At 36.1% G+C, this 25,876-nt stretch overlaps 1 protein-coding gene across 5 annotated transcripts in view; it reads left to right on the top strand.

Annotated features, from left to right (window-relative positions):
- Positions 1 to 25,876, top strand: part of EML4 (EMAP like 4) — a 160,598-nt gene that overhangs the window by 62,158 nt on the left and 72,564 nt on the right. For 3 of the 5 annotated variants that reach the window (XM_072770388.1, XM_072770391.1, XM_072770387.1), the window contains exons 2-5: positions 5,913 to 6,095; positions 19,153 to 19,282; positions 23,348 to 23,521; positions 25,375 to 25,503. In XM_072770388.1, the coding sequence (XP_072626489.1) occupies positions 5,913 to 6,095; positions 19,153 to 19,282; positions 23,348 to 23,521; positions 25,375 to 25,503 (616 nt within the window). The remainder of the gene's footprint in view (positions 1 to 5,912; positions 6,096 to 19,152; positions 19,283 to 23,347; positions 23,522 to 25,374; positions 25,504 to 25,876) is intronic. The other 2 variants (XM_072770390.1, XM_072770389.1) reach the window with 1 other exon arrangement.

Here is a 25,876-nt window from a genome sequence, read left to right as displayed (position 1 = left end):
GGTCTCCAGGATCGCGCCCTGGTCCAAAGGCAGGCGCTAAACCACTGCGCCACCCAGGGATCCCTGAATTTCTAAATTTTAATTTAACTTGGAAACTTTAGCAATTAATTCTTTGTGTATTTTTTTTTTTTTTCAGCTGGAATCTTTTTCTCACTTTTCTTTTTTTTTTTTCTTTTTTTTTTTTTTTTAAATTTTTTTTTTATTTTTATTTATTTATGATAGTCACAGAGAGAGAGAGAGAGAGAGAGGCAGAGACACAGGCAGAGGGAGAAGCAGGCTCCATGCACCGGGAGCCTGATGTGGGATTCGATCCCGGGTCTCCAGGATCGTGCCCTGGGCCAAAGGCAGGCGCCAAACCGCTGCGCCACCCAGGGATCCCTTTTTCTCACTTTTCTTCTGGGCCTCCAGTGACACAAATATTATGGCTGAGACTGTTTTTTCCTCTGTTTAGTTTGTATATATCATATACATAATGGATGTGTATGTAATATTCATATCTAATATAATTTTTTAAATGGAGAAGTCCTAATTTCAAAGAATATTTTCTCTTCTTATGAATAGTTCAGAAAGCTTGATTATTTAATATCCCATAAAGTAGGAAATTAGATTGAGAAGGAATGTTGCTATAGACAGGTATAGTTAATCTTAACTACAAAGAGGAAAGCAGAAAAGGTAGGGAGAAAGATTAGAAATTTGAAAATGTTATTCTTCCAATTATTTTTTTATTATTATTTTTTATTTTTTATTTATTTATGATAGTCACAGAGAGAGAGAGAGGCAGAGACATAGGCAGAGGGAGAAGCAGGCTCCATGCACCCGGAGCCCGACGTGGGATTCGATCCCGGGTCTCCAGGATCGCGCCCTGGGCCAAAGGCAGGCGCCAAACCGCTGTGCCACCCAGGGATTCCCTTCTTCCAATTATTTAATTAGAATTATAGTAGTCTTTAAGGCATCATTCTCTCACAGTGCTTATAGCACAAAGTAATATTCTCAGTGAAGATGGAGTAATCTAGAAGTGACTAAATTATAATTGCATGCCCTTGTTAGGAAGGCAAGAAATCATTTTATTTTGGAAAGATTTATACAAAGTCATTGGCACTGAAAAGGTGCTAGAATGTATAGGCATGTCATATTCTGATGTGATGCTGGATTGACAACTTTTGGGTATTTAGAATATATTTATCTCTGCAAAGATAATGTATTTCTCTCTCTCTTTTTAAAGATTTCATTTACCTATTTAAGAGAAAGAACAAAAAAAAAAGGAGAGAAAGAACAAGCACAAGTGGGGAGAGGAGGGAGGAGACTCTCTGCTCAGCATGGAGTCTCCTCCCTCCATGAGAGGGACACGAGACTGGATTCCAAGACCCTGAGATCATGACCAGAAGGTTGACACTTAACCGACTGAGCTACCCAGGTGCTCCTACAAAGATATAATATATTTCCTAACTCAAAAGCCAAATTAACTGATTCATTATAGTAAAAGCTTAATGAACAGCTATGATTGTAGTTTTAAACTATAATATTGAATATTGAAGTTTACTAGTTACTGATGAACTCCTTTTTCTCTCCTTTCACCTACCTCAACCCCTGACCCCACAGTGAATTTAACAATCCTTGAGAATTCATTTGTAGTTCATATGTTAGCTTTCAAGGCTAGAAACCATTTTGAGAAGGAGCAAAGACATCAGAGGCTACTGTGGTATAAGGAAAAGGAGCTAATATACTTAAGAAAAGGGAGTATAAAAACCTCCCAGAGGGGTGCCTGGGTGGCTCAGTTATTAGTTAAGCTTCTGACTCTGGATTTCAGCTCTGGTCATGATCTCAGGATTGTGAGATTGGCTCCATGCTGGGCATGGAGACTGCTTAAGATTCTCTCCCTCTCTGTCTGTCCCACACTCCTCTTTCTCTCCAAAACAAACACAAAAACAGAAAACCAGCCTCCCAGAAAGTATATATTTTATTACACACTGATATATTTTGTGAACAAGAATGTGGTGGATTAGAGATGGAGAGAAGAAAAAGAACAAAGTTTTCAAAACAGAGCGAGAACTATGCATTCTATAAAGTCATCTGAGGGAGGAACTCTAACCTCAATTTGCTGTGTGACCAAGAGTAACTCACCTGATTATTCAGTCTTAGTTTATTTATCTATAAAATGGCAGGAGAGGTTGTTGGTCTTTCAGAGATAGTCTGTTTTCTAGCTTTAGTGATCAGTGAGTGCAAATTTAATTGCCTTGTATTCTAGTATGTTTTTAAAATAAAATTGGAACGGTGCGTGGAGGAAACTTTTAAGAACTCAAGCTTCAGAAGTGATGCATTTTAACTTAAGATTAAGTAACAATACATTTTTATGGTGACTTTTAGATAATATGGAAATTCACTGAAAAGCAAAAATTACTTTTTACTCCTATCTTTCTAAATCTTTCTCAGTCAGGAATAACAATCACCAGTTGGATGTGTAACCTTCTAGACCTTTTCTATGTGTACATTATAAAGTTTTTTTTTTTGTTAATTTTTTATTTATTTATTTATGATAGTCACAGAGAGAGAGAGGCAGAGACATAGGCAGAGGGAGAAGCAGGCTCCATGCACCGGGAGCCCGACGTGGGATTCGATCCCGGGTCTCCAGGATCACGCCCTGGGCCAAAGGCAGGCGCTAAACCGCTGTGCCACCCAGGGATCCCCTATGTGTACATTATATACATTTTTAAATACAAAGCTCTTTGGGTTGTTTTTTTCTAGAAGTATATTGGTGCATATGTATATTTTAATAAAATAATCAGTATGTATTGTTTTGAAATTTGGTTATTTAAGTTGTCTTGTAGATCTTTCAAATTTTTAGTTTATATACCTACCTCATTGTTTTTAATTTTCTACAGTGTGAATGTATCATAGCTTATTAACCACATCCATGGACTTTAGGTCATTTCCAATTTTGTGACAGTAGTAAACAGTGTAATAAAGAGTATCTACACAGCATAGAAACTTATTGAACCCTAACTACATGGCAGTACTGTGCATTATTTTATCTAAAAATTTCAAGCCTAAGGTAAGTACTAATTAGCATGAAGAAATTACATAGGAGGAAACCAGTCACAGAGCTGGCAAGTAGCAAACAGATTTACTTAAGCCATGTTCATGCACTTCTCTTCCATACATAGCTTTTGTTGGATTCCCAAAGAGATTCTTGCTCTTGAAGAGGTCAAGAACCAAGATTTTAGCCAGGAACGGGTTACAGAATTTTAGAACTATGAGAAACTGTGGGGATCAACTGTTGTGCTCTTTTGTGTCTCCACTGTTAATGACCTGTAATAGATTACCCAACGGGGGAAATTTGAGAGTGCAAGAAGGAGCATTGTGATAATGTTTATACTAGTACAGCAAATACATTTGTCTTGGACAGATTGAGATACACAGACACTGTAACTCTGTCCTGGGCCACCATCACCTTTCATGTGGGTTACTATAATCGCCTCCTGTCTGGTCTTATATTTACTCTTATTCTGTTCCAGCCCATTCTCACACAGCAGCCAAAATAACTTTTTCAAAACAAAAACCCGAGTATGTCACTCAGTAGTTTAAACCCTGTTAGTAGCTTTGTGAAAAATATATTTGGTCCTATGATTATTGTAAGAATGCAGTGTGAAATAGAGTAAAGGGTCCTTATATCGTGAGTCAAGAGTCCTGTGTTTGAGTCTCAGGTATCAAGACTAATTTGGTGACCTTGGGCAAGCTATTTAACTTTTCAGGCTGTTTCCTCAAATATATAGATAGTGTGAGGAGGGGGGATGTGGTAATAAATATGAAAGGTACAGTACAAATGCAGGACAGTGTTAATAGTTAACCTTGGGTTGGTTATGTCCTTTGAAAACTGTTCTTTGTGTCTTATCACAGTATCTAGTAGGTCATGTTAGGATATTTACAACTGAACCACCTTTCATGTAACTGTCCAAGTTTCACATAATAAAAACCTCGTCATTGAGGCACCTGGGTGGCTCAGTTGGTTAAGCATCTGGCTCTTGGTTTTGGCTCAGATCATGAGGTGGAGCCCTGTATCAGGCTCCACAATCAGCATGGAGTCCTCTTGGGATTCTTCCTCTCCCTCTGTCCCCCACTCCCCTGCTCACATACTCTTCCCCCACCCCTAAAACAAATAAATCTTTAAAAATAAATCATAGTGGCATAATCCAACACACACAGTGTTTAGCTGGACCACTGTGGAAATGAAAAAAACCTGAAATGTTAAAATTTCTAAAGTGAGAGAGTGAATTGTTCTTACTAGTCCTTTTTTAAGCACCTCAGAGTTTGACAGAACTGCCTTTTATGTAAAAAATGCACCCATATATCCCAAATTATAACTTTGGTACTCTTCTGTTGTATTTTAACATTTATTGGATGTCAGACATGTCCTAGGCACCTTCCTCATAACCTGTGTAAAGATGAAGAAATTGAGGTTCAAAGAAGTAAAATAATTTGCCTAAGATTATACAACTAATTGTTATTAAAGTCTAAATTGAAAATAATTTTTTCCTTTACCAGTAATTCTCAAATATTGTCCATGAAACACCTCTAAAGGCAGAAGAGAGTACATATGTATTCCTGAGACGTCTGTAGGCATATATGATCTTAAACTTGAATATTGTTTACTGCACCATAATAGATGGTGATAGCTTTGCTTTTTAAATGCTGAGGATTCTTTTTGTTTTTTTAAAGTCTGAGTTAAATTGTCTTTTTAAGAAGATGAATAGCACATTATCTCAGTATGAGAAAAATTGCACACTGTGCCTTATTGGGTGAATGACTGACTTGGTTTATGTCACTCTGATCCAAACCATTCTTATGTAAGAACCTGAATTCCCCTCTGATTTTTCCAGCTTATGTGAATTAGCCAACAACAATTGAAGTTTCTTTATGTTTGGGTTCTGACTGAGCCAACAGTTTGTTCTCAAGTTACATAGCTTTGGAAGTAGTTTGTCATTGCCATGTTATAAACTTCATTTAAATAGTTTTTTTGTTATTATTGTTACATACCTAAGGCAAATAAATACTTGCTATGTAGTTTAGACACCACACTCCCCTCCTCACCTCCAACTACCTCCCTGCCCTAAGAGATTGGGACATCAGGGGGTTAGAAAGAACTGCAAGAATATATCAGCAATATTTTGTGCCATTTTAGGAGTGTAATAGTAAAGACAGAAATAAAGAGTGCTTTCTGATCATTGATGCTGAAGGTGAGTGGTTTCCAATCTGATATACAAAGCAAAACTGAAGTGATTTGTACTCCTTTTTTATTTTCATAGAAAAGTGGGATAATGATGTAATTAAAAAGGATGCTTTGGTGGGGCAACTGCGTGACTCATTTGATAAGAGTGTCCGACTCTTGGTTTTGGCTCAAGTCGTGATCTTATGGGTCATGAGATCCAGCCCAGAGTCAGGCTCCATACTCAGTGGGGAATCTACTTGAAGATTCTCTCCCTCTACTCCCCGCCTTGGGTGCATATGTGCATGTGCATGCTCTCTCTCTCTTTCAAATAAATAAGTAAAACTTAAAAAAAAAAAAAAAAAGTGCTTTGGGTAGTTTACTGTCTTGTAAGTTTCCAGAAGTCTCCAAAATGATATATTTCAAGAACATTTTAATGAAAAAAACAGTTAAGGTGATATATAATAATAGAGAAAATTTGATTATGGGGAAATTTTTCATAACTTTAATTATATGCCAGATATATGAACTTTTACTATTTTTAATTCATTCAAATAGCTATGAAAATATTTATAGAAGTTAATCTGTGTAAAAATGGTGGTTTGGGCTTTTTCCCCAATTTTTATCATCTTTTAAAGAGTTACCTGAATAGATCTTATTTAAGTTATTTCTTAAACAGTTCACTTTAAAAAATCCATACTTTATTTTATAGATGATAGTATTTCTGCTGCAAGTACATCTGATGTTCAAGATCGCCTCTCAGCTCTTGAATTACGAGTTCAGCAACAAGAAGATGAAATCACTGTGCTAAAGGCAGCTTTGGCTGATGTTTTGAGGCGTCTTGCAATCTCTGAAGATCATGTAGCCTCAGTGAAAAAATCAGTTCCAAGTAAAGGTAATTGTATATTAAAGTAGGAGGAGTCTTGCTTTTTGCAACACTTTCTTTGCAATATTTTATAAAACTTGTGTATTTTATCAGTGACATTGAAACTGGGAATAATATAATCTATAGTTTGTCTTTTGGATTAGCTGTGATTGTAGTTTGTTTTTCAATTCCTTTTTATTCCCAAGATATTTTGAAAGTTTACTCTTTATTATTTTAAATGGGAATTTTTTTGTAATACCACTGGTTGGACTTACAGGCTATTATGTCATAGTATATATATGTGTGAATTTAGTATCTTCCAGTTAGGTAACAAATTTACTGAGGGCAGGAACTGAATCTTTGCATCACCCATAGTAATTAGCATTGAACATACCAAGTAGGGACTCATATGTACTTTTTGAGTCAGTCCTCTCACCTTTACAGAAATTATAAAATTATAAAAATCATTATAATTTAAGTAGCCTTATCCAAGCCTTTGGTGGTCATTCGTGAGCAGAATCCTGAAGAATTTATACTCTGAAACTTAATACTAACCCCAATACAATGTTAATTTTAACTTCTAGATATTGAGTGTTTTGTAGGTTGAAAGAAACAGTCATTAGGATGCTATTACTCTGAGTTGGGAGCAGATACTGTGTAGTCTGCCTTTCCCTTCCTCCAATCACCCAGAAAGAATTTAAAATTCTTTCATGTTAATCAAACAATTGATTCTATTATTTCATATATCTTACTGATTTTTTTTCATAGAGTACGTGGACATAGGTGTAATTATTCCCCATTTTGGCAATAGCAAAAGAGACTGAATTCTGTTTCTGAATATTCGGTTAGAGGTATATATGATGTGAAGATAGACACATATAGGTCACTGAATTGCAGGTCTAGTGTTAATGCTAATGGTGGCTAGCAGTAAGAATTTGGGAATATTCAGTTTATGGATAATAGTTGAAGCCATAGAAAGAGGATATAAAAATGAGAACAAGGCTCTGGAGAGTTGTGTTGGGAGCCTGTATTTCAGCAAAAAAAGAGTGATTCCTCTTGTCAGATGCTACAAAGAGGTTGAATAAAACAAAGACTGAGAGGTGACCATTGGATTTAGCAATTATGAGATTGCTAGAAACCTCCACAAGCAATTCTAGTGGAGTGATAGAATTGCAAATCAAATTACAGTATTTTGAGAAGCAGCAGTTGAGGAGAATTGTGGAGCAGAACAGCACTGTGGCCATGCTTTCAGAAAATTTGCCTGGGAGAGGAAGATGGTAGTAGGTAGAGGATGTGTTGAGGACAAAAAAGACAGGAGAGAGGAAGATGATATTAGTGGGAGTGTCAGTGGAGGGTGGTAATTGATGAGGTAAGTTTCCTGAGAGTTTGAGCAAGGATCATAGAGCAGGTAAGAAACTATTGGCCTTAGAAGACTACTACTTCTGAGATAGATTAGAAAGAGATAAAACGAAACAGAGGCTAATAAACATTCACAGTTTTCAGGGCTGGAACTCTACTCTTCCTCAGGAGTAGCAATGCTCTTTAAGAAGGTAAAACTGTTTCTGGGTGGTGAAAAAGGTGGGTTGGAATGCTGAGAGAATGGAAGACCATAGACATATGAAAAAGATTGTTGAGTTACCTTGAGAGCATGGAGGTGATTCATTCGGCCTGGCTTTGTGGTTCTCATTCTTTTTCTTTCTTTTTTGTTCTTTAACTTATTTTTAGTTTTTATCGTTGAACTATATAGTTGACATATAATGTTGTATTAGTTTCTGGTGTACAATATCATGATTGAACAATTTTATTTACTCAGTATTCACCATGGTTAAGTGTTGTAACTGTCACCTACCTCATTATAATATTAGTAACTACATTCCCTATGCTGTACTTTCAGTGAATGAATGGATAAAGAGGATGTGGTGTAGGTAGACAACATGATTTTCCATTCTCAGACCTCCTACCCTCAAAGACACTGGGCCTAGATAGTTAATAATGTAGAGTTAGAGAGGTGGGTTGATTGATCTTCTCCCCAGTAGCGGTTAATAAGATAAATGTGTCAGTGACAAGGAATAAGTTTAGCAAAAAACTTAATGGAAACCACTTTGGCTAATAATGTTACATGGCAGTCTTTACATTTTTTTGAGAACCAACTTTGAGGACTGCCAAGATCAAGCCAGGCAAAACTTTATTTGCTTATAAATTGATTTTAATGAAAGGATTCTGGAGTTGTTAGAGTAGAATGAGGAGCCAGATCAATTAATGTATGTGGGCTTTACAGGGAAGGTAAACTTGGTGTAGAGAAAGAACATGCTTACCATCTATAACTGATGTTATATACCCTCAGCTTCTAACTCCGTATGAATATTTTAATTCTGAAAAAGAAAATGATATGGTGCTTGATTGTTATCCACAATATTTTTGAAAGTTTATTTCACATAGTTCATACTAGTTTAAAAAATTAATAATTTATTATGCCAAAACAACAGCATGTTGTTTAAATCTTTTTTTCTGGTTTTTTATTTACCAAGGTATTTCAGTAAAAAAATATTTATAGAGGGCAGCCCCGGTGACCCAGAGGTTTAGTGCTGCCTTCGGCCTGGGGTGTGATCCTGGAGACCCAGGATCGAGTCCCACATTGGGCTCTATGCATGGAGCCTGCTTCCACACCCCCCCCCGCCCCCCCGTGTGTGTGTGTGTCTGTCATAAATAAATAAACAAAATTCTAAAAAGATATATTTATAGAGAAACTTAAAGATTGCTATTAAAAATTTGGTAGATGATGATATTTTGTATAATATACCAGTTACTTAGCATTATCTGTTTCAGTGTCATAAAAATACAAATACAATTAAATAGCTATAGTTCCTATTCTCCAGGAACATATTTTTTTGTAAGTATGAAAGTGGCAGCAGTCTTTCTAGTCTTTTTTTTTTTTTTTTCTTCCAGTTATCCTTAGTCATAGTCCTTTTGTCTCTGAAGTGAATTTAGGATCAGTTTTATTTAAGGCTCTTTAGTGGAGACTTTACTCAGTTCTGGAGTTATAGAACCACCTGCAGCTGCTATATTGGAACTCCCCCCCCCCACTACCAACTATTAATTCTTATTAATAACCTTATTAATTAGATACCAAACTCCTTTTCATTGATTGTACTTCATAAGTTTACTGTGACTGCTATTCTTAAAATGTGCCAATATGGGGATGCCTGGGTGGCTTAGTGGTTGAGCGTCTGCCTTCAGATCAGGACGTGATCCTGGAGTTCTGGGATTGAGTCCCCCATTGGGCTTTCTGCATGGAGTCTGCTTCTCCTTCTGCCCTGCCTGTGTCTCTGCCTCTCTCTTTCTGTGTCTCTCATGAATAAATTCTTAAAAAAAAAAAAAAAAGATGCCAATATGGTTACATTCTGAAATGGGGTCCGTTAGTGATTATTAAGTTACTTCATTATTTTAGGCACAGACTTTGAAATCCTGTCCATAAAATAGATTAATGGGGGGCTGTTTATATAATAATTTGGGGAAATTTTAGAGATGAGCATAATTCATTGTTAAGGATTAATTACTCTAGTTCCCTTTAGTGGCAAAACTTGCCTGATGAGTTATGTTTTTCCAAGATTGATAATTAGACATCAAGAGAAATATGTAGTTAAAGTTTTATAATTTATTATCGGAAATTCTAAACAGCTTTATCTTGGAATTTATATATAGTACACAGTAGAAATAATTGGAAAAAATTAGGTAATTCTTCACTATTGACATTTGTGTATAGCCTAATAGATCAACTGTCAGGTTTTTGTTTGTAAAAAAGAGAGAGAGCATGTGCGGAGGAGGAGCAGAGGGAGAGGGACAAGCCGACTCCATGCTGAGCATAGATCCTGATACAAGGCTTGATCCCACAACCCTGAGATCATGACCTGATCAAGAGTCAGATAACTGACCAACTGGGCCACATAGGCACCTTAATCAACTGTCAGTTTAATATTAAACAGGATTAATACATTAATGATACAAATATTTGGAATAAACATTCTAAGCAAAGTATTTTCTAATGAAATTTTTTATAAAATACTTTTTAAAAATGAAATTATTTTGTGGGGATTTTGTATTTTTCCTTTATTGAAAAGGTAATTTATGATTTTTTTTTTTGTAATTTATGATTCTGTGGAGAATTTTATCTTATGTGAATATTTTTAGTCCTCTGTGAAAGTAGAACTTACTCACTTTAACATAGATTACTGGCAGGACAATAATCACTGTCGTCATCTTAAGATAGCTACATTTTCCAGAGGATTTTTCTTTAGAAGTAAGGCTAAACCCCCATGGATAGATGAATGCAAAACCTCTTGATGAAGCTGTGGTTAAAAATATAGGTCAGCTTCCTTATTAATAAGGTCCTCTAGTTGCTAGATAGTGCTGATATGGAGGGCATGATTTGGCTTTAGGTGTGACTAAAACTAAATGTTAATGGTAAGTGTGCTGATGGCTTAATGACATTCTATTGTGTCACTTCATAGTACTATCGCCATTCAGTAAATGCCAAAATCAGAAATACATCTAACTAGTCATTTCAGTGTTTTTACTTCTTTTCTTTCAGTTTATCCTCTCCAGTGTGCCAGCAGTATTAAAAGCTAAGCCCCATTTTTTCTTATGCTAGACGCTTAACTGAAGTAGAAAGCTTCTCCAACAGTTTTTAAGGTAGCCAGTCATTTAAGTTTCTCATATACGTTCTTTTCTGTTGGAGAATTTTTTCCTTTTGACGGCATATGTTCATAATATATGCAGCAGTTGCAACTGAGTTCCTGCCAAAAGAAAAAAAAATTACCTGTACTTTGGAACAAACGGGAAGGCCCAGGGAACACTTTGGCAATATTAACTGCCAGGAAGACAAATTATGTCACAGCTGGTGCCTGGGAAACCCATTAAGACCTCTTGGGGTGACCAAATGACTGTAATTTGAGAATGTAGCCCAGTGGCATTATGTGAAGACAAGCTGTTAGCATACAGTGGTATACAAGCAAAGGAATCAAATGTATCTGAAGGTGAGAATCAGTCATTTTAAACCAGGAAAGTACTGGTAAACCACAAGTACCAAGCATTGCAAATGCCACTTGAGAAATGAGAGAACCCAGAGGCAAAATTTAAACATAGAGGGTGTCAGTTTTCTGAAAGAAACAATCCTAATTATGTAGAATCTGGGATAGCATATAGGCACAGGTCTGCATCATTGCCTCTTATTCCAAATAACATTTGGGAGAAGACAGAGATTGCCAAAGTTTGTTGTAAATGATGTTGGTAATAAGTAAATTATACTAATCAGGTTGGAAAGTGTAAATTTTCTTGATGGGTCTTTGAGCTAAAATGACTGAATTGTAGGAGGAGATGGGAGTGTTTTTATTAATTGACAGCAGATCCAAGATTTCTAAGATGCTCTTTGTATATAGAAGTATATGAATGGATACTTCCTCAGACCAGGCAGCGATCACAGTTTCCAGAGTTCTATTTCTGTATGAAAGCCAAATCCTTTGGTTATTTCAGCTCAAAATGTACTTTTCATTCATTCATTTTTTCATTCTTTCTTCTGTTCATTCTTTTGTTCTTTCTTTCCTTGTCTTTCTTGTCCCTTCCCTTCCCTTCCCTTCCCTTCCCTTCCCTTCCCTCCCCTTCCCTTCCCTTCCCTTCCCTTCCCTTCCCTTCCCTCTTTTCCTTTTCTTTTTTTTTTTTTTTTTTAAGATGACAGGTTTTTTTTAAAATTTTTATTTATTTATGATAGTCACACAGAGAGAGAGAGAGGCAGAGACACAGGCAGAGGGAGAAGTAGGCTCCCTGCACCGGGAGCCCGACGTGGGATTCGATCCTGGGTTTCCAGGATCGCGCCCTGGGCCAAAGGCAGGCGCTAAACTGCTGTGCCACCCAGGGATCCCTCTTTTTTCTTTTCTTTTCTTTTCTTTTCTTTTCTTTTCTTTTCTTTTCTTTTCTTTTCTTTTCTTTTCTTTTCTTTTCGTCTTTTCTTCTTGCTGAGCTTGAACTCATGACATTGAGCTCAAGAGCTGAGATCAAGAGTCAGATGCTAACCAACTGAGCCACTCAGGTGCCCTCAGCACAAAATATACTTCTAAAAAATTAGTGGCCATTAGGAGTTAAAAGGACTAAAGTACACCTTCCTGTGAGACCAAAGGAAAGGAGCTTGACTAGATAAAGAGAGTGGAAGAGGTCTACAGTTGGAGCTGTGGGGCATATGATAGAGAATCTGAGATAAATAACAGATTTTGAATATCAACTAGAGTTTTTTACTCCATGGACCACTTTTACCTTCCTCCTGATCAAAAGTATTCCCATCATTTAAGGCTCAAACTATTTCCTGAAAATATTTCCATTTTTTGTCTCTTGAAATTATTTAAAAAGTTTTTTGTATGTCTGTTTTGGTATGTATATTTGATGTTCCTGATAGATTGTGAATTATTTGAGGGCAGAGACAGTTTCTTATAACATAGCTATCCTTGGGATGACTCAGTAAGTACTTGTTAAATTGAATGTGGGAAGAAGAAAGTTTAAGAAGTGGAAAGTTGTGATTTAAAAAAAAAAAAAAACTCTAGAGAGAGGGATTGGGACAGATGCAAGAACAAAGGGGTGTTATGGATGAGGGTAGCCAGAATTTGAGATTTTGAAGATTTTTATCTATCTATCTATTTATTGGGGGCGGGGCAGGCGTAGGTAGAGGGAGGAGGAGGAGGAAAGAATTCCAAGCAGACTCCATGCTGCATCCTGAGTGCAGAGCCCTATTTGGGGCTCAGTCTCCTGACCCTGAGATCATGACCTGAGCTGAAACCAAGAGTCAGACAGATGCTTAACTAACTGAGCCACCAGTTGGTGGATTTTTGAGAATTTGAATATTCAATAGTTTCTCATGATAACTTTATTACGTGAGTCTAGAGTATAATGAAATTCATTAATATTTAGAAATTGTTAGGCTAAGTTATCAGAAAGGTCATATGCTTGGATCTGTCATCAGGAATATAAACCACATGGTTAGTATTCTCATGTCATCATAAAGTATAAAAATTATTATTGACTTTGACCTGGCATTGTGATGGTTTCTACAGTTATTAAAGCTAAATACCTTCCTGGTTTATAAATTTAGCTTAAATTTCTCCTTATTTCAGCTGGGTTGATGCTCAGAATTAGAACTACTTTTACTTTTGTACCTTTGGTCACTAGAAATTACTGTTGCTTCCAGTCTTGTAGGCTAATCTTTGAGATTACGGCTCAGACTTAATAATGCTCAAGCCCTGGAGGAGAGGGGCTGTGTGTATGTGTGTGTAACGGTGCCTTCTAGTTGTGAATTTGTGTAATTATGTTCCATTTTTCCAGTTCCTGATTTTCAGAGACTACACTTTAGACTTCTCAACTGAAAAACAAGCACTCCCCACAGTTCCTTTTTTTTTGCCTGTGCTTTACTTAATGCATTGCCTCTACCTTGGGGAGATCATTCACTCTTTCATCCAAATACTGAGGATTACCTCTACTGAGAACTGTCTCAAATTAAACTGTAGGATTGAAAGAGACCATGAAATCTTCTTTTGGCCTTTTCTTGCTATTTTTATTTGTGTCTGGGGACCTTGATGATTTAGTACTGTTATCTGCTTAGAATTTCCTTTCACCATACTCCCTCTGGTAAATTCCTATCTTTATCCTGGCACAGCTTAAAATGTCACTCTACATTAGATAGAATTTTTTCTTTCTATTTACTATTCCTTCTGGCTGGACTCAGATTTTCATTTCATTGCCTACTACAACAGACCTTGAACCTGCTAATAATCTCTCTAATTTCCTCAGCAGTAAATTGGGATGATAATAGTAAATTCCTTTTAGGATTATGCTTAAGATCAAAGGATATACCACTTGTAAAGTACCTAGGGCAGTGCCTAGTACATAGCAAGCATTTGATAATAAATATTACTCCCCACCACTTACTGTATTGACAGTGTCTGTTTCCTTCATTTTTTTCACTGTACAAGGCAATGTTTTAGGTGCTGGAGATTTTTTTTTTTTAGGTGCTGGAGATTAAAGAAATAAAAAACACTTCCTTTCCCCCAAAGGATCTCAGATAAACTGAGAATATAGGTCAGTTTTACAAAATAATAGGTAATTAGTATTAAAAAGGTAAAACGGTGCTGTGGGTGGGAGCACATAAGATAAATACTGGAATTAAAGGTTCCTTGCAGGAGATGGCATCAGTACTCCTCTATCGACATGATTTTAACAGCCACTTACTAGTGCCAGTTCCCAAATTGTTCTTGGATCTGGACTTCACTTCAGAATTGTCTGTCTACATACTAGATTGTTCTGCTTGTGTGTATGTCCTTCAGAATTCATAAATGTAAAATTTCCCCAAATTGAGCTCAGTATTCTTTAAGTCTTAAACATTTCTTAAAACTGACTCCTTTCTGCATTCCTACTACCAGGCTCTTATTTCAGATCCCTATCATCTTATGCCTGGACCACTGCCCTGAAATCTGCTCTTCACATAGCCACTAGAGGGTTTGCTCTAAAATGTAAATGTAACACCCCCACACCCCCCCCCACCCTACCCCCGCTCAAAACCTTTTAGTGGTCTCTATCCTCTATAGATAAAGTCTCCAAGATCTGAGTGTCTCTTTACCTCTCCCATGTGAACTCTGTTCCCTTTTCTTCCACATTCTCACCTTACAAAGAGCTTTTTGTCCACCTCCTCCCTTCCATGTACACATACACACTCCACTTTGCTATTACATTCTGTTTCTTTACACATACTAGAATAAGATCTAAGTATCCTATCATCAAATTTTACCTGGCTTAACACTTTGTTCTGCATTTCTTCTAGGAAATCTTCCTTGAGCTCTGTGTTCCTAGTTACCTTTATAGAATTATGTGTCATTGTACTTCTATGATATTCTGTGCATATCACTATTACTGTACTTACCACATATTTTTATTGCCAGTATGATTCTCTTGCAAGATTATGAACTCTGTGATGCCAGTATCTGCCCTTTACTCTTTTGTAAACATTTTCTTTCATCAGGGAGTCAGTTTATAGATTCTCTCCCTCTCCCCCTGCTCCTCTCCCTGTTAGAGCATGCCTGTGCATGCACATGTGTGCTCTCTCCCTCAAATAAATAAATCTTTGGGATGGGGGAAGAAGGAAAAGAAGATCCAGCAAGTAAGAATGAGAAGGAATGATCAGAGAGCTAAGAAGAAATTCAGGCAAAGGCACTGTTCTAGAAACTAAGGACAGGGACACCTGGGTGGCTCAGTGGTTGAGCGTCTGCCTTTGGCTCAGGTTGTAGTCCTGGGGTCCTGGAATTGAGTGCTGCCTACAGCTCCTCACAGGGAGCCTGTTTCTCTGCCTCTCTCTCTGTCTCTCATGAATAAATAAATAAAAAATATTTAAAGAAAAGAAAAAGAACTTAAGGACATTTATTTCCCTTGCCTGAATACCATTCTTGCCTGAATGATCAGCAGTATTCAGTGCTGATGGAAAGTTGAGCAAGATACAGACTGGAAAGTATCCATTGAATTTAGTGACAAAGAACCGAGATCACCATCTTGACAAGAAAAATGTCTGTGAAGTGGTTAGATGATAGCCAGATTGCAGAAGGCTGAGGTGCATTCCTACCAGAAGTACACAGGGGTTCCAGTTTCTTCACATCTTTTACAACACTTGAATTTTTTTGGTTTTTGTCTTTGATGTAAGAGCTATAATGTAATAGGTATACAGCTATAGTACCACCATACCCAGTGGGTGTGATTGATCTCCTTTTGAGATGAGGTTTGGGACCTTGAAAGGTATAGAAAGTGGATTGCAGACTATATGTTTGTTTGTATGTAGTAGTTAATAGGGGTTTTTTTTTTTGGTATGTAACAAAAAATTTAAAAAATTATATTTCAAAATCAGGTGTTGATGTAGCAAAAGCAATGCCCAGAGGAAAATCTGTATCTGTAAATGCCTATGTTAAAAAAGATCTCAAATACTAAACCCATTGCTAGCAAAGGGAAAGAAATGATAAAGATTAGAGATGAACGAGTAGAGAATAGAGGGGATCCCTGGGTGGCTCAGCAGTTTAGTGCCTGCCTTCAGCCCAGGGCTTGATCCTGGAGTCCCGGGATCGAGTCCCACATCAGGCTCCCTGCATAGAGCCTGCTTCTCCCTCTGCCTGTGTCTCTACCTCTCTCTCTCTCTCTTTCTCTCTGATGAATAAATAAATAAAATCTTTAAAAAAATGGATTAAAAAAAACAAAGTAGAAAATAGAAAAACAACAGAACCAATGCAACCAAAAGATAGTTTTTCTTTTCTTTTTTATTTTATTTTATTTATTTATTTGAGAGAGAACAAGCACAAGTAGTGGGGAGAGGGAGAAGCAGGTTCCTTGCTGAGCAGGGAGCCCTACAGGGGACTCCATCTCAGGATGTAGAGATCATGACCCAGATGCCCTAAAAGTTGGTTTTTTAAAAGATCAACAAACCTGACAAACTTTTAGACAGAATGAAAAAGAAGGAAGATTTTAATTGCTAAAATCATAAATGAAAAAAAATCAGAAATGAAAGTGGGCACCTTTTAGAAATAAAAGAATTGTAAGAGAGCATTATGAACAATTTACATCATAGTGTCCTATTAAAAACTGGGCAAAGGACTTGAATGGATAATTCTCTAAAGAAAATATACAAATGGCCAACAAACTCAGTAAGATTCTCATTAGGATGATGCATATCAGAACCACAGTGAAATAGTACGTATATAACTGAGATGGCTATCATTTAAAAAAATGTGGGGCACTTGGGTGGCTCAGTCATTAAGCATCTTACTCTTAATTTTGACTCAGGTCGTGATCTCAGAGTAGTGAGATTGAGCCCCACGTCATGCTCAATAGGGACTGTGCTTGAGATTCTCTTCCTCTCCTTTTCCCTCTGCCTCTCCCCTCCCTAAAATAAATAAATCTTTTTTTTTTTTTTTTTTTTTTTTTAAGAAAATGAAAATAACAAGTGTTGGCAAGGATGTGGTAAAGTAAGAATCCTTTATACATTGCTGGTGGGATTGTAAATGGTGTAGCAGCTGTGCTAATGGTTCCTTATTAAGTTAAACAAAATACCCTTGTGACCCAGCAGTTCTTCTCCTTAATTACATACCCAAAAGAATTGAAACAGATGTTCGAATGAAAACTTGCGTGTAGATGTTTATGGCAGCACAGTTCACATTGCCTAAAGATTGAAACAATCCAGATGTCCCTTAACAGATAAATGGATAAACAAGATGTGGTATATTCATACAATGGAATATTACTCAGCTATAAAAAGTAATAAAGTATGCATACATGCTGCCTCACGGTTGAATCTCAAAAACACTGTGCTAAGTAAAATAAGCCAGACACAAAAGAGCACATATTGTATGATTCCATGTATATGAAATATTCAGAATAGGCAGATAAACAGAGATAATGCAAATTAATGGTTGGCATGGTCTGGGGGGAAGCGGGAGGGAATCAGGAGTGACTGTTCAGCGAGTACAGGATTTCTGTTTGGAGTGATCAAAATGTTCTGTAATCAGATATGATTATACAACATTGTGACTATCCTAAATACCATTGAACTACACCTTTTTAAATGCTTAAAATGCTAAATTTTGTTATAAGTATTTTACCACAATAATATTTATTTAAATTTTTTTAAATTTTGATTTATGTATGATAGTCACAGAGAGAGAGAGGCAGAGACATAGGCAGAGGGAGAAGCAGGCTCCATGCACTGGGAGCCCAATGTGGGATTCGATCCCGGGTCTCCAGGATCGCGCCCTGGGCCAAAGGCAGGCGCTAAACCGCTGCGCCACCCAGGGATCCCTTTACCACAATAATAAAAATAAAAGCTGTCAGTACAATTAGAAGTCACCTGTTTGGCAGACTAGCAACAGATCTGATGACTAGTGATGTTAGCATAATTTGAAGGTTGCTATACATTATTATAAGTGAAAATTTTCTTAAGAAATTTCAGAAAGTGAATACAATAGGTCTCCATCTTCCTTCTGAATTATTTGGTCTGTGGTCAGGTCTAGGAATTTCTATATTAAGAAAACACTATAGATGATTATGATACAAATGGCCCCTAGCAGCTTGTTTTTGTCAAAAATGCAGTGTCATACCATCATATATGGAACAGTCCAGGGTGCCAGATGTTTTAGGCTCTATACATAAAAGGTTTTTACTCTCTGTACTTTTAAGAAGAGAAGCAAGCAAACAAACATCATACTGGCCAAATTAGATTTTGTGTGTATGTGAAAAAACAGAGTCCAGAAATTTAAATCTATTTTCTATTCTCAATTTTTTAAAAAAATTTTATTTATTTATGATAGTCACAGAGAGAGAGAGAGAGAGTGAGGCAGAGGCACAGGCAGAGGGAGAAGCAGGCTCCATGCACTGGGAGCCCGATGTGGGATTCGATCCCGGGTCTCCAGGATCACGCCCTGGGCCAGAGGCAGGCGCCAAACCGCTGCGCCACCTAGGGATCCCTCTATTCTCAAATTTTTAAATGAACTGGCCCCTTATTAGATAAACCTGTTTTATCTTATAACTTTGAATCTTCCTAACCACACCAACATAACCTATCACATAATTATTCCAATCCTTCTACTATGTAAATTAAGAAAGCAGAGGTTGCTTTATACCTTTATGCTTTATTTATATGGAATAACATTGTAAGATTTAACATTTATGGTTCTAGGATATCTAAATAATTTGATTTCAGTAGAACCTGAGTGATTTCTGAAAATCAGTGATGTAGAGATTTGTGATTTACTTTGAATCATATGTTTTGAAGCTGCTCTATGTAGAGGGCAAACCATTTAGCTAGAAAGTAAGTCTAGCTGCAGTGTAGTAATTTAGCATGTCCTTTTTATAGGTCTGTTTTGATGAGATTAAGTTTAGAGACAACAATATTGTATGCTGCATACCAGAGAACAGGCAGTTTGCTTACTTAGTTCTAAACTGTGATGGTCTTAATTTTTTAAACTACCAATCTTTGAAGAGTGTTTTGAAGTTTGATGTAAAATTTTTTCTTAACCACTTTTAGGCCAGCCAGGCCTTCGAGAAGCTATTTCTATGTCCTGTATAACCAACGGGAGTGGTGCAAACAGAAAGCCAAGCCACACCAGCTCTGTCGCAATTGCAAGAAAAGAAACTCTTTCATCTGCTGCTAAAAGGTACCCATTTATAAGGGAAAGGAAAGCTAACATTGCAAAATTGTCTGAAAGTAATAATCCATTCTATTTTTTAAAAAAATATGAAATAGAGCTCTTGGAATTAAAGTATGTCCTTTGAATCTTTTAGCTTTGAATATAGACACCCAGCCTATAATCACCTGGTTTACATTCATGGTATCTATGGAGTTGCGTGAGGAAGCCTTTCGTTCTAACTAAAGAAAGAATTTTCATTTCCTGATTTTTTGTTTCTTTTTAACAAGCATTTGTTGGCCAGATAAGCATTATTATATTTAATTACATAAGCAAATTTTCTATAGCGAGCAGTGCCTTTGATTCAGCAGTTTTTAAAGGAAAAATAGAATCTTCAGTATATATATTAGGAGGAAGCTGAACACATAACTTTTATTCTTTAACCATGACTATAAAATTAAGGCATAATTTAAATATTATAGTACTGTGGTGTGTGTGTGTTAGAGGATGGCAGGTAGGTGAGCTGTAGAAATACTGCAGAAAAAAAGTTTCAATAAACTACAGATTTACATTCTATATGTTCTTTTCATCAATAATCTGTTGTTTAGGTAAAATTGCTTACAGACTTTTTCCACTTCTGTGTAATTCTTAGCAAATTATCCCTTATAGAGTTTGGAGAGACCATAAGAGATCAACTACATAATCTTACAACTGTTTTCTTCAAAGAATAACTGAGGAAAAATCTAGTGTAATGGAAAAGTATTTAAAATGTACTGATAGAAAATGGTTGCCTTAATAAACTAATGCCAGTGACTGAATTATTCATTAGTGTGGATTTATAAATTTTTTTAAAAGATTTTATTTATTTATTCATGAGAGACACAGAGAGAGGCAGAGAGAGAAGCAGGCTCCATGCAGGAGCCTGATGCGGGACTCGATCCCGGGACTCTAGGATCATGCCCTGGACCAAAGGCAGGTGCTAAACCGCTGAGCCACCCAGGGATCCCCTGGATTTATAAATGTTAACCAGACATTTGGCTACAGGAATAGTGAAGAAATGACAACATCTTTAGGCCTTTTTTTTTTTTTTTTTTTCAAGTTATCTCTACACCCAACATGGGCCTTGAACTTAACAACTCTGACGTCCAGAGTTGTATCTACACTGACTGAACGGCCAGGTGTCTTGATCATTAGACCTTTTAAAATCTCCTCCTTAAAAAAATAAATAAATAAAAACTAAAAAAAATAAAAATAAAATCTCCTCCTAGAATTCAGTCTTTGAAGGCTTTGCCATTATAGGTAGAATTCAGACTTTGTTCTCCAGAACATGCCAAAATGTATTGCCTATGCTTCACGTTAGGAGAAAAGGACAAATTATAAGAAAACAAATGCATTGTGGAATATTTTTTTAACGTTTTTAATAAACTTCCTTGTATTTAGTAATAGTTTGGATTCAGCCCATTTTCTTATGTAACTATAGTCCTGTACAGTGATCAGTATTGTGCACAATAGTAAGTAATCTTAAGACCAGCTGACTTGGGGATCCCTGGGTGGCTCAGTGGTTTGGCACCTGTCTTCGGCCCAGAGCGTGATCCTGGAGACCCGGGATTGAGTCCCACATCAGGCTCCCTGCATGGAGCCTGCTTCTCCTCTGTCTGTGTCTCTGCCTCTCTCTCTCTCTCTCTCTGTCTCTCATGAATAAATAAATAAAATCTTTTTTTTTTTAATTTTTTTAAGTTTTTTTTTTTTTAAGTTTTTTATTTATTTATGATAGTCACAGAGAGAGAGAGAGAGAGAGAGAGGCAGAGACATAGGCAGAGGGAGAAGCAGGCTCCATGCACCGGGAGCCCGACGTGGGATTCGATCCCGGGTCTCCAGGATCACGCCCTGGGCCAAAGGCAGGCGCTAAACCACTGCGCCACCCAGGGATCCCTAAATAAAGTCTTAAAAAAAAAAAAAAAATACCAGCTGACTTTGTTACTTCATGATACAGAGGCTCTATATTTTGCTTTTTTTTTTTTTTTTTTTAAGATTTTGTTTATTTACTCATGAGAGACATACACAGAGAGACAGAGAAGCAGGCTCCCTGTAGGGAGCCCGATGTGGGACTCTATCCCTGTACCTTGGGATCATTCCTTGAGCCAAAAGCACACACTCAACTGCTGAGCCACCCAGACATCCCTGTATTTTGCTTTTAAATACCCAGGAGGAAATTCTCTTTTAGGTTTTACTGGCCCCCCTCCCCCCACCCCCCAAGATTGGTGGTCTGTACATTCAGGATCATACAAGGACCAACAAGAAAGAATTTCTAACTCAGTTTTTTTTTTTTTTTCTAACTCAGTTTTGAATTTCAAAGTTAGCCTGATATTTCTGAGGTAGAACTGTATTTCTCAGCACATATTTTAAAGAACTGAACAATAAATAGAAAAGTGGGGGCTACTCTGAAGTCCAAAGTATCAGAACTGAATCAGATTAAATGTCATTTTAAAGATTATATTTTAGGGCCACTTGGGTGGCTCAGTGGATTAAGCACTTGACTCTTGGTTTCAACTCAGGTCATGATCTCATGGGATGTTGGATTGAGCCTCTTGTGGGGCTCCAGCTCAGCAGGGAGTGTGCTTGAAATTCTTTCCCTCTGCCCCCTCCCCCCCACATGCATGCACTCTTAAATTAATTGTTTTTTTTTTTTAAGATTTTATTTATTTATTTATGAGAAACACAGAGAGAGAGGCAGAGACATAGGCAGAGGGAGAAGCAGACTCCCTTACAAGGAGCCTGATGTGGGACTTGATCCTGAATCCTAGGATCATGCTCTGAGTTGAAGGCAGACACTCAACCACTGAGCCACCCAGGTGTCCCTCTTAAATTGATTAAAAATTTTTATTTTAACTATTACTCTGTAATAAATTGTATTTACTATGTATATTTGTTTAAAATGTTCTTGAACACACTTCCTTGTAGATCATGCATCTCATAGTCAAATTGTAACTTTAAGAATTGAAGACAGTTCATGGTTTTCTGCCTTTTCAACCATGGAATTCAGATTTTGGTTCTACCTGGTTTGTAATATTGCCCAAAATGTGCCATAAAAGGACTTTTATCCAATGATTAAGAATGCAAGGGCTTCATTAATTAAGAATCAAAAGTGCAGAATCCTAAGAATTTATATATAAATATCTTAGTTTAACTCTAAATATATTCACATAGATTTATCAGGTTTTTTTGTTTTGTTTTGTTTTTATTATTTTTATGAAAGGCCAAGCTTCTCACTCTCTGTTTAATTGTGTGTGTTGATTAGATTTTTTGACTGTCTTGCATAAAATATACCCATGTTATTTTTTGTAATTGTTAGTTTCAATTTTAAGACAGTAAGAAATGTAAAACTCTCGCTTTGCAAAAAAAACCATCTTTTATGATTATTTTCCTCAACTTTTTATAACTGTCTCACCTATATAAAATTTAATGGCAATTTTTTTAATTTTTTTTTTTTAAGTAACTTTATTTTAGGGGTCTTTCCAGAGCACTCAACTTAGTTTTCATGGAAATTAGTTTTTCTTTTCTATGTATATTTTGTCTGTTTTCTTTGTATTTAATTTATGTAATTAAAATAATACAAGTGGCATAAGCAGGTTCTGTATCAGTGGGGGGATACCTATAATTCCTGATAGATTTAAAACTCAACCAGCAAGAGGAGAAAAACATAGAAGAAATGGGAATCAGGATAATCTACTTGAGTTTTATGTGTAAAGGGAAGTGTTGCTGATGCTCTGATTTGGGTAAGTTGAGGTCAGTTAAGAGAGATGCCATTGTTCCCCCAAATCTGCCAAGATGGCAAAATGCATTGGGCTATTTTGGTCCCAAAGGGCAATCTTCATAGGTGATATATTGCCTTAGAATTCATACAAATTCTTCCCTGAAGATTTTAATAGCTTCCAGAATTTTCAAAGAAATATTATCATTAATTGAAAGCAGTGTAAATTGTATTAGCTATATGATTTAGGATTTTGAAATCTATAGTAATCACTTTTTCCATCGTTTGAAATATCTTTTGTTTGTTAAAATATGTGTTGTTCCATGTTATACTTTATTTTACAGTGGTACAGAAAAAAAGAAAGAAAAACCACAAGGACAGAGGGAAAAAAAAGAGGAATCTCATTCTAATGATCAAAGTCCACAAATTCGAGCATCACCTTCTCCCCAGCCCTCTTCACAGCCTCTCCAAATACACAGACAAACTCAAGAAAGCAAGAATTCTACTCCCACCAAAAGGTTTTAACTGTCCCTGAGTACAGAGCTAGGGAATGGTTGTAATGATACCTAAAATTCTGCAACTTGAGAAAAGTTAGCTATCCATGGATTCCAAGAGAAAAGCCTGTGGCCCCTCACCCCCAATCTTCTTTGTTGTAAAATCTTTATTTTAGCACTTTGGAGAAAGAAGATTTAAGGTCAAAATTTCTCAGTTGAAACTGGAAAAGAGAAAACCTAAGTTACAAACAATTTGATAAAAGGAAGGCCTTAATAACCAAACAATATTTTTATAGTACAATTACAAAAATCTATATAAACTGTGCATAAATTTATAACATGCACAGAAAAGTACCATATGTAATTATCCTCATATTTTGGCATCATTACAACCTTAAACTTGCAAGGGCCCTTCTCCGCAAATGGCTCTTCATTGTGACTGCATCTCAGTTTCAGTTTTGGGTTTTGGGAGGATAAGTTCTTGCTTGAGTAGAGAAATCCATTTCACCTGGTCTTTTCTATGCTAAAGGCTTGCTTGAGGGCTTCTCTCTGTGTCTGTAATAATTAATATTTTAAAGTTATGAGAGGGGGAGAAGGGAGAAACATTCTAACAATGTGTGTGAACCTAAATTGGGAATCTAAACCTGCATGCTGGGAGTTCAGTGCTATTACCTGCCTTGTAATCAAATTTTTAGACCAACTTAAGGAAATTTGCCTACTTTAAAAATGGGAATTCAATCTTTATGATTAGGTATAGATAACTCTTACTCATCATACTTCCGCTTGGAAATCTTAGGAATATATTAAACCATTCCCAGAACTAGCTAGGATTTAGTAAAATAAATGATAACCATTCCTCAAAGACTTATAATATATTTTTATTTGATCAATTTAATATTCTGCCTCAAATCCTGAATAGAAATTTGGGAAAACAGAACACTCTTCATTTGATTGATGCATGTTTTAACTTTTAAAAAATGCTTCGCCTGTGTCTCATGCAGATTCTTATGCTATCTAAATGGTTTGTAATTTTTTTGTCTGGCCTCATGTGGAGTTTTTCTTGGATATATTTTATTAATGTTATATAACTTTGGGTTGTGTGTGGTTAAAGGTGGCTTTTTTTATAATCAGTCTCTTTAAGGTTCTGATTTGACTTGGTATCCTTGTCCCAGATCTTTTTTTCAGCTTCTTAAAGGTCTCCTGGAAATGTGCTTTGCCATTCTAAATTGCTCTTTGGATATACTGTTGCAAGAAGTATTGGAGACTGGATGAGTGGTAGGATAGTTAGCAACGCAGCCTAAAAATCATTTCTAAATAATTTCATTCATAAATATATGGAATAAGTGTTGATATAATATAACATTCTTATGTTAAGTAAGTCATGTTTATTTCTGATCCTGGGTAAAAATTGTCTTTAAAGAATGTCATAGGAGTTTTACCTTTAATCCTATGTTTTACTTAGAAAGTGTCATTTGATTACACAGGAATATAAAAGATGAAAACAGCTTTGTAATGACTATGAAAAAATACGTTTTTTTCCCACAGACTCATGTAGTTTCACAAATTATGTGAAATATTTTACTCAGAAATTTAAGCATGAATTTTCTCTTAACAAAAAGTACAGATTTACTTTTTAATCAAGTAATATTTGTTCTAGTGAATCTTCTAATAGTGAAAATTATAAACAGACTTGGTCATTGCCTTGTTTAACTCCTTCACTCATCCAGGTGGAACCTTTCAACTAATCCTTCCTTCTCTTTTCTGGATTAGCTTAAAGGAAATGTTAATTGCTGCTTTTATGTTCTATTTAAGCTGTCAATTACATGTCCTTGCTACTCATAGAATTTTTCTCTAAGAAATTAATATGTTTCTTTCAGCATAAAACGAACACCAACAGCTGAAAAATCGCATAATTCATGGGAAAATTCAGATGAGAGTCGTAATAAATTATTGAGAGCGGTTTCAACATCAAAATTAATATCAAAAGTTATAAAAAATGCAGACAAGTAAGTACTACACTTTCTCAGTTATATCTGAAAATTAGTAATTCTGTGACTCTAATGCTTGCATGTACAATTATGTACCTATTTCAAATCATTTTTAAAAATCTGTTATAATTTTTTTCTTCTAAGTGTATTTAAGTGTTCAAAAAAGAAAGAAAGCTATCCTCCTGTGATAATATTCTCCACTCAAAAAATAAATTATGCTAATCATAAGTTTTGATTATTTTTTTTTGTAGGTTCTTTCTATACTTTCACTGCTTAGACAGTCTTATGGAATAATTACTGTTTTATTAAACAGTATATATTAATAGTTGAGACCAGTGACAAACTTTTAAAAATACTAATGTCTGAATTTCACTTCTAAAGATTTATCTTG

This window comes from Canis lupus, chromosome 12 (assembly GCF_048164855.1).
Source record: "Canis lupus baileyi chromosome 12, mCanLup2.hap1, whole genome shotgun sequence".
NCBI lineage: Eukaryota > Metazoa > Chordata > Mammalia > Carnivora > Canidae > Canis > Canis lupus.
This window is presented reverse-complemented; position numbering and strand designations above follow the sequence as displayed.